This window comes from Thamnophis sirtalis, unplaced genomic scaffold, assembly GCF_051295495.1.
Source record: "Thamnophis sirtalis isolate CommonGarterSnake01/CBP01778 unplaced genomic scaffold, rThaSir2_p1.2 scaffold_1, whole genome shotgun sequence".
Lineage (NCBI taxonomy): Eukaryota > Metazoa > Chordata > Lepidosauria > Squamata > Natricidae > Thamnophis > Thamnophis sirtalis.
Window position 1 is genome coordinate 183,406,406 of NW_028261381.1, and position 9,591 is coordinate 183,415,996.

Below are 9,591 nucleotides of genomic sequence, written 5' to 3' on the forward strand. Positions count from 1 at the left end.
GCAAATGATATATAGAATAACCCATTCCCCACCCCTTGGCATCCCAGTTACAGTCCAATCATAATTCTCCCAAGTGTCAGGTGTGAGATAACTTCAAAAGGCATCACCAAGATGGAATGTCTGTGCCATTGGCCTTGGCGGGAAACCACCTCCGCATGCGCAGTCCGACAGGCAGCAGAACTCCAGAATCTTCCTCCAGCACAATTAGTAATCCCCTCCCAAATACCATGCCCCCCCTCCCCGTTTCAATGGCAGCCGAAGCAGCAGCAAAGCAGAGGCTGACAGTATCTGTGCATTTAGTTTTTCTTGCCTAAATGTAGAGCCTTACTTTTTTCACCATTGAATTTCATTTTATTAGATAGTGCCCAATGTTCAAGTTTGTCAAGATCCTTCTGAATCTTAAGCCTCAAGTCTTCTGGAGTGTTGGCTATTCCTGCCAGCTTGGTGTCATCTGCAAATTTCATAAGTTCCCCATTTATTCCCTCATCCAAATCATTGATGAAGATGTTGAAGAGTCCTGGGCCCAAAACAGAGCCTTGGGGTACCCCACTGCATGCTTCCCTCCATGTAGATGCAGTTCCATTGAGGACTACACGTTGAGTGTGGTTGGTCAGCCAGTTACGAATCCATCTGGTGGTGATGCTGTCTAACCCACATTCTTCTACTTTATCTAGTAGTAGGTTATGGTCTACCTTATCAAATGCCTTACTGAAGTCCAAATAAATTATATCGATGGCATTCCTCTGGTCCACTAATGTTGTCATTTTGTCAAAGAATGCAATAAGATTAGTCTGGCATGATCTGTTTTTGACAAACCCCTCTTTAAAAATATTGCTTTTTAAAATAGGTTTTCGTTTGATTGACATGTCTCAAAGTATTCATCGTTTTTCAGCAAAACCTCTTAGTTTATGTATCTAAAATGGTCCAGGCCATTTTTTCCCATTCATGAATAAAAGGGGAGTTTCAGGGTACAGTTTACATGTGAACTACCGTCCTTTCTGTTCTTGTATTCCTTTGGGAAAACCAACCACCAATGTTTTCCTGAAGTTGTGGGATGTGTGGTTCAAGGTTCAATTTTTGTTGTTTACAGTGTGTCCTGCTTCTTTCAGCACTATCAGTCTCCCTGGAAATTATTAGATCCGTGAGAGAGATGCACCTACAGATGTATGCTAGCTCTTTCCTGCAAAAGAAAGGAAAAATGAACAATAGAAATATTTGATACCTGGTCCCTCCGTCCCTCCCTCTCTGTCTCTCTGTCCCTCTCATCTTCTCAGCACACACCAGAGGTGGGTTGCTACCGGTTTGCACCAGTTCAGGCGAACCGATAATGGAAATTGCAACTGGGTCGCCGAACTGGTAGGGATGGCTCGCCATGCCCCCAAACCAGTGCCCCAGTAACCATGGCATGGTTTTTGCCATTTTTAATGTTTTGCATATGCACAGACCTATTTACAGACAACTGCACATGTACACTGAACCAGCAGTAATGCCGGAAACAACCCCTGGCACATACCCAAATTGATATTGCACACAGACTAAAAAAGAGAAGGCCTTCTTGATGAAGATCTAACCATCTTCTGGGGATACCAAAAGAAAGTAGGAAAAAAATGTAAATCTCTTTGACAATTGAAAGCCACTGTAGCCATGGAAGTGACCGGTGATTGGAGAGGATCTCGTTTTTGTCAAAAGCAAACCGATACTTGTTTCTGACTGACCTATTCTCAGGGTCATCATAAATGAAAGTTGACTTGCCCTTTTTGATGCACCCTAAAGTGCTGAGTGGCTCATTCCGTCAAAACATTTGGCCACAAGAGAAAGGGGACAATCATGTCACCCTGAGGGAAAGATATTTCCCATGAGAAATGCCTCCGAAATCTTTAGAGAAAGGCTTTCATCTTATCATTTTATCTTGATTTCAGATGCAGCTCGCTGTGATCCTTGCCCAGAAGACCAATATCCCAACAAGGACAAAGACCATTGCATTGTGAAGAAGATCCACTTCCTGTCCTATCAAGAGACCCTGGGATACACTTTGGCTTCTCTAGTGCTTTCTCTCTGTATGATGACATTGGCGATCTTGGTGATATTCCATACACATCATGACACACCAATTGTCAAGGCCAACAACCGAGATCTCACCTACATCCTCCTGGTCTCCCTCCTGCTCTGCTTCCTCTGCTCCTTCCTCTTCATTGGTCGACCTGGGAAGCTCACCTGTCTCTTCCGACAAACTGCCTTTGCCATTCTCTTTGCCCTTGCGGTTTCCTCTGTCTTGGCAAAAACTGTCATGGTGGTTCTGGCCTTCATGGCCACCAAACCGGGGAACAGGGCAAGGAAATTCTTAGGAAAACCATTGACCAACTCCATTGTTATAGCCTGTCCCCTGGTTCAAGCTGTTCTGTGTGTCACCTGGCTGGTAACTTCTCCTCCATTTCCCAACATGGACTTCCACTCCTTGGTAGGAGAAGCCATTTTGGAATGTAATGAAGGCTCAGCTTTCATGTTTTATGCTGCCCTCGCCTATCTGGGAGTTTTGGCCTTTGTCAGTTTCTCTGTGGCCTTCCTGGCTAGGAAATTGCCTGACAGCTTTAACGAAGCCAAGTTCATTACTTTCAGCATGCTGGTCTTTTGCAGTGTTTGGATCTCATTCCTCCCCACCTACCTGAGCACCAAAGGGAAGTCCATGGTTGCCGTGGAGATCTTCTCCATCTTGGCCTCTGGGGCTGGTCTCTTGGCTTGCATCTTTTTCCCCAAATGCTACATTATCCTATTCAGGCCTGATCTTAATTGTAAAGAAAATATTATAAGAAACAAGAATCTCTAAGTAATTCAGGGAAATGCAACATTTATATTTATCTTTGAGGCATATTTGGATTGGGATAGACCGTAAGAACCAAGAACCACCAAGGCCATTTATTCTTGGTGTCTGACAAAGAAGTAAACTAATCTCAGAACAAAAGGATGATTCCTAATTGGACAATGTGAACAGCGAGGGGTGGGCAGAAGGAGAAGCTATTATTTAACTGTGCAAGCCCTGCATGGGAAAAACCAGAGTTGGTTTTGATTGTTCAATAACGAAATGTTGTATCCAATAAAGTTTTGCTTCTGGGAGTACAAAGTTCCTGAGAGTGCCTACTTTTTTTGGATTTGCTAGTTGGACTGTTGACATGTAGTTGAAGTTTTTTTAAATTTTTAAATTTCTCCAAATTTTAGTTTAGGTTATTTTTGTTTTTTAAGTTTCCGAAGATTTTAGCTCTGGTTACTTTTGGATTTGGATTGGACACCCTCAACCTCTGAAGGGAACCATAGTCCACTAGTTAGTTTTTTTTTTGCTGTTAGGAATTTCCTCCTTAGTTCTAGGTTGGATCTCTCCTTGGTTAGTTTCCACCCATTGCTTCTTGTTCTGCCTTCGGGTCCTTTGGAGAATAAATTGACACCTTCTTCTTTGTGGCAGCCCCTGAGATACACTTCTAATGTGTCTCCCCTGGTCCTTTTCTCCTCTCAACGAGTCATACCCGATGAATAACCATGGGTGTCAACGCTGAGGCCATCTTGGAGCATCTTCAGGATCTAGTGACAGCATGGGGTAAAGTATAATCAAAGCATCTCCTCAGGGTGGCCATAAACCTATTATAGTCTCTCAGTAGGGGGGAGTCATCATTATGCTTGGCAACCATCCAAGTTGCTGCCTTGTTCTCCAGCGCCATGGTCCTCTCCGAACTGTTGCATGAAATTCCAGACTTGGACCAGGAAAAATCCTAGGTCCTTTGATTCCCCACCAAATTTCACACCAACTGGAGGAACTTTTGCCATCCGGTATCTGTGGGGGGCCCCTCCCCCTCTTGGAAGGGGTCTCACAGCCATTGCTGCTGGCACAAGGGCTTCTCCACCCTGATAAGCTCCACTGTCTGCCCCCAAGGCCCCCCTTGGGCAGAACAGGGTCTCTGCAGTTCTCTCCTCTGGTTCTGGGAGATCAGCTTCTCTTTCGGGACCGCTCTCACGTAAGCGTCGCCTCTCCCAAGCCTCTTCAAAGAGTTTGATAGCCTGGGACATCATAAGGTTCTCCTCAATATCCTGCTAAGCAGCTGCCGGCCGCCAATATCACCTTGTGGTAACTCCAGGCGGAATTTCCTCAGGGTCATACTTCTGTCTCACTCCCAACAACCACCTGGAGAGGATGGATCATTCCTCCAAATTCAGTTCAGCCATCCACTCCGTCTGCAAGGGACATGAAGATACAGCTACCCCCCATGTAATCCTTCTGGTCGCTGCCTGGGTAGGACATTCTTTTGAAGGTTTCGGTTTTATTTACACTCCCCTCGGAAGGTGTTAGCTCCGGGATGAGTGCGAAAGTGAGATCTTGCTTAATGTCAAGCCTGCCTCCCTCATCAACTAATTAACTCCATTTCGCAGAATTAAGAGTACTTTTACTGGTTATGAAAAGATAGCAGCTAAGCAAAGCAAGATCTGAGGCAAAAGTGTGCAAAATCATAGATATCAATATGTCACCCAACTCCCTCCCCCTGGTAACCCCATCCAGAGTCCAATCTGCAAAACCCTCAGGTGTCATGAGAGTTCCATCTTCAAAAAGCATCATCAGGATGGAATGCAGGACAGTTGGCCTTGGCCACCTCAATCGCTATCTCCAGTATGTGCAGTAGATGGTGAGAACAAAACTCCCTTTTCACAATCACTCCTGTACTTAAAACATCCCTTCCCAAATACCATGCCTCTCCCCCCTCCAGGTTCAATGGCAGCCGAAAGCAAGTAGTGAGACAGAGGCTGACAGCAAGATTGGTTGGAGCTGTGAGAATGGGAAGGGGAGTAGAGTCTCGCCTGGACTACTGTAACGCTCTCTACATGAGGCTGGCCTTGAAGAGCACTTGGAGGGTTTAACTGGTCCAGAATGCGACTGTGCAGGTTATCATGGGGGCACCCAGGTGCTGCCATGTTGCACCCCTTTTAAGCGGTCTGCACTGGTTGCCGGTTGTCTTCCGGGTGCAATTCAAGGTACTAATTATGACCTTTAAAGCGCTCCATGGCTTAGGCCCAGGATACCTGCGAGACCGCCTACTGCCACCAGTAACCTCCCACTGTCCAGTGCGATCCCACAGAGTTGGCCTCCTCAGGGTGCCATCGGCCAGACAGTGACGGCTAGTGACCCCCCAGGGGGAGAGCCTTCTCTGTGGGACCGCCTTCCCTCTGGAATGAGCTGCCCCCGGAGCTTCGTATAATCCCCGACTTCCAGTCCTTCCGACGCGCCCTAAAAAGTTGGCTTTTCCAGCAAACCGGCTTGGCGTGAACAAAACAAAATAAATTATTGATCATTGTTAATTTTAATTCGAATTTTTTAAAAAATGTTATTGTTAATTCTAATTGGGTTTGTTTGGGATATTCTATTTAAATTTTTTAACTTTTGTATTATGTGTTTCTTTTAATGTTGTATGCTGCCCTGAGTCCTTGGGAGACAGGCGGCATATAAATCCAATAAACCTAAACCTAAACCATAGCGGGGGACCTGTAGCCAAAATAAAAATAATTTCTCCTAGGAACCAAGGACATTCCCACCAGGTGCTGGGAGGGGGTGCTGAACCCAACTGGAATGGGGGTTGTGACCTGGTTGGACCATGTGATGGACATGTGGACTGAGGGGAAGGGCCTGTGAACTTAATTTGGGTGGGGACCTTCCCAAATTAAGGACCTTCAGACTCGGATTTTCACCAGATGTGCCAATATGACGTGCCTAATAAATGTGGACTTTGAGGAACATCTTGGCCTCGGAGTGTTGATTGCATTGAGGCTGTTACTTGGAATCCTGACAATTGGTCTAAAATGGTATAGATTCTCTGACTTGAGCAGGGAGTTGGAGTACTAGAAGATCACCAAGGTCCCTTCGTGATCTCTTGTTCTGTTATTCATACTATCTGAACAACCTGTGGCACAGGCCAAAGGCCACCTGTCTGCCTCATGAGGTTCCATGTCCAACTCCACCATGATTCTCAAGTCCATCTGCTCTGTGGATGAACAGAAGGAGACAGAAACCTGTTTTTCCCTCCCTGACATATGAAGAAAAGCTACTGCTAAGTAGATAAGACAATTGCTTCTTCTTTCAATTATCAGGAGAAGAGTAATTCTTAATGTATCCCCTGTGGATTTCCTCCTCCTCCTCCTCCTCCTCCTCCTCCTCCTCCTCCTCCTCCTCCTCCTCTTCCTCCTGGTGTTTTCCCCACATGTGCAGGGCCTGCTATTCCAGGATAAAACATGTTATAAAGATGTGCTCTTAGTTCTCCCAGTGGAGTCAGGACATCTCACCTTCCCCTGTCTTGCGAATAGCAAACTCCTGGCTTTGGTGAGCCTCAGCTGGTCTTAGATTTCTCTCTGGTCACAGCCCAGACACAACTAAGAGCAAGCACAGTTGATTCCAGGCAGCACAGCCTATTTCTATTGGGCTAAAGTTCTGGTGAGATTTCAAGGGCTGCCTGCCATTCTACCTCTGCAGGAACCTTGATTTCTGATCTAGGAGGGGAGGTGAGAAGAAGAAGAATGGCTGGGCTGCCTCTCCTCCTCCTGCTCTTCTGCCCCCTGCCTCCAACTCCTGCTAAGAGGATGCAAACTGTGTGTGTGTTGACAAACCCTTTCCAGACTCCAGAACAATGGGACTATTACAGGTCTGGTGACTTCATCATTGGTGGGAATTTTAACCTGGAAACCTTTAAGGCCATCAATATTGAAGACAGTCCAATAAACCTGATCTCACATATTTTCCTAAAAGAGTAAGTTTCACCTGGAGGGAAAATATGTAGATGATTATTTAACCTTGTTTTGGATTCAGGTATACTTTTAGGAAATCTTTCTTCTGGGGAGGTTTGCAATGTCCAAGCATATTTCAAATCTTTCTGCTATGCATAGAAGAGGCTAAAATCCTCAGTGTTTTAGAGCTCATCATCAGGAAGATGATAAATATAAAAAGTGAAAAGAGGGAGAACAGAATCTGTGCTTAACCAGGGGAGAAGTTGAGTTAAAAGATTAATTTGGGCAGGGGGTCATGGTGGGACACTGAAATAAAAGCTCAAGTGTTTTCCTGTATGGGACACTGGAAAAAAAACAAGATTCAGCTTTTGGGGCCAAAACTAGGCCCCTTGGGGCCCCTTTGGGGGTCGAATGACCCTTTCACAGGGGTTGCCTAAGACCATCGGAAAACACATATTTTTGAAACAATAGAGAAAACATAAAACAATTTTATGGTTGGGGGTCACCACAACATGAGGAACTGTATTAAAGGGTCGCGGCATTAGGAAGATTGAGAACGACTGGGCTAGAGAAAGGGAACTAGAAAAGAAAGTAAGGAGAAGATATATAACTCAGCCAATGCACGGATAAATGGAAAGGGAGGGGAAGAAGGGAAAAACAGAAAAGAAAATATCAAATATACAAGTATATATCCAAGAGCGAGACATAAAGGGGGAGAGGGAAATATAGTTAGGATAGATTAGTGAAGGTAAGGGAATAAGAAATGATATCAAATTATATTTGGGTTTGTGGAAATACCATTCCAAGGAAACATAAACTGAGATTTGAAAGAGACACCAACAACAATAGAAAAAGAAAGGGAGAGAGGAGGAGAGAATGAAAGGAAGATGGGGAAAAGAAGAAAGAGGCAAGGAGAGGATGGAGGGGAGAGGAAGGGAAGGAGAGGGGGTAGGAAGAGGAAGAGTAGGAGGAGGAGAAAAGGAAGGGAAGAAGGAAGGGAAAGGAGAAGAGGAAGGAAGGAAGGAAGTAAAGAAGAGAAGGAGGGAGAAAAAGGGAAAATAAAGTAGTGTTACAACAGGAGGAAGGGATGGTAAACAAAGCAACCCAAACTGCATGTTATAAACTATTAAATGAAATAATAAATATATAAGAACGATAATTGTAAAGAAGAATAACAATTATGTGAATGTATACTTAAAATGGCATGTAAGAGAATAAAAAATGAAAACATTTTCTGATAAAAAAATATTCAGCTTTGGGATCAGCAGGGCTTATTATTAATGGTCATCAGTTAATCTGTGCTGTGACACCCCCCCCCATAGTCCGGTTCTCTGCAATGGTCACCAGACCTGAAGTAGCTGCTCAACCAAATTGAGGCTGCTAGAGGAGCAATTTGGAAGCAAAGTGGAGCAAAGTGAAGAAGGAAGGGATGAGACCAAATGGTCTGTGATATGGACAGAGTAGCTTTTCTCCTCTCTTACTACTAAGCCCTCAAAGATTAACCAAGGAACATCCTTAGAAACCTAATGAAACCAGGGTCTTTCTGCTCCACAGGATGCCAGGAAGGCAAGTCAAGCTTCAAACTTTCTTCTAATGTTCCCCAATGTTTTTCTCACTATAGACTCCTATCCAAGAACTACCAGCAGTTCCTGGCCTTGATGTTTGCAGTCAGGGAGATCAATAAGAATCTGGTTCTTCTCCCTAACATCACCCTTGGCTTCCACATCTATGACAATCACAAGTTGGAGAGGAGGATTTTCTTATTCAGCCTCTTCCTGCTCTCCACACGAGGCCGAATGGTTCCAGGCTACAAATGTGACAGGCAGGACCCTCTGCTCTCCGTCATTGGGGGTCTCAACTCCAAATCCTCAAGGCAGATGGCCTCCATCTTCAGCCTCTTCAAGGTGCCACAGGTAAGGAGGCTCCCTCAACTAAGAAACAGAGATGATCACCTCCCCCTAGAGTTGGACACAATTGGACAGCTATAAGTTCCGGTGGGAATTCCATCCTAACTTTCCTAATTCTGCATATTTTACACAGAAGTGTAGCTACCTTTTCAGTGCAGTCTATTCCCTGTATGTCACCATTAAAATGTACTTTGTCTCTTAATGAGGATTCTTACTTTCTCCAGCTAGGTGTTGGCTTTGAGTTCTCTCAGGGAGACAGAAGCGGTTATCCCTCCTTCTTCCAGAATAATCCCAAGGAATTTCCTCAGTACGAAGGTCTAGTCCAGCTGCTCCTGTGTTTCCAGTGGAACTGGGTTGGCCTTGTGGCCCCTAAAGATGACAATGGAGAACGTTTCATCTCAGCTCTGCTGCCAATGCTGAAGGAGAAGGAGATCTGCCTGGCCTTCAGTAACCTGTTCATTTCTAATAATATTGCAAAGTTGGATTTCAACTCCATTCGCCAAACTTTATTTAAAAAAGATGTGGTTATTCTCTTTGGAGACTTTGAAAATGTTTCATTATTCTTGTTCCGTTTGTATGATGACACTAGAAAGCCACCAGTTTGGAAAGTTTGGATAATAACGTCCCATTGGACATTTGGTGCGATAGGATATCCATACACTTTGAGAAAGTTAAAGTTCTTGCATGGATCTCTGCATTTCAGGGACCACGCTGGGGATGTCCCTGGATTCAGCCGTTTCCTTCTGTCTTTAGACCCTTTGTACCCACAAGGAGACGTTTTCCTCCCTCTATGGTGGGAAAGGGTCTTTAACTGCAGGTTCCAAGAACCAGATAGGTATGAAAGACAATGTACAGGAAAGGAGAATTTACACAACGTGCCAACTTATGTGTTTGAAACAAGCATGACGGGTGAAAGTTACAACATCTACAATGC

At 44.7% G+C, this 9,591-nt stretch overlaps 1 protein-coding gene across 1 annotated transcript; it reads left to right on the forward strand.

The window, feature by feature from the left end:
• Window positions 1–1,855: 1,855 nt before the first annotated feature.
• On the forward strand, window positions 1,856–2,914 carry LOC148049986 (vomeronasal type-2 receptor 26-like). The gene has a single exon (XM_087706033.1). It carries the CDS (start codon window positions 1,856–1,858, stop codon window positions 2,822–2,824), a length of 969 nt encoding a protein of 322 aa, XP_087562159.1. The 3' UTR covers window positions 2,825–2,914.
• Window positions 2,915–9,591: the final 6,677 nt, after the last annotated feature.

Coding starts and splice junctions, on each gene's coding strand:
- LOC148049986 (XM_087706033.1), top strand. CDS start 1,856: ATGAGAAATGCCTCCGAAATCTTTAGAGAAAGGCTTTCATCTTATCAT.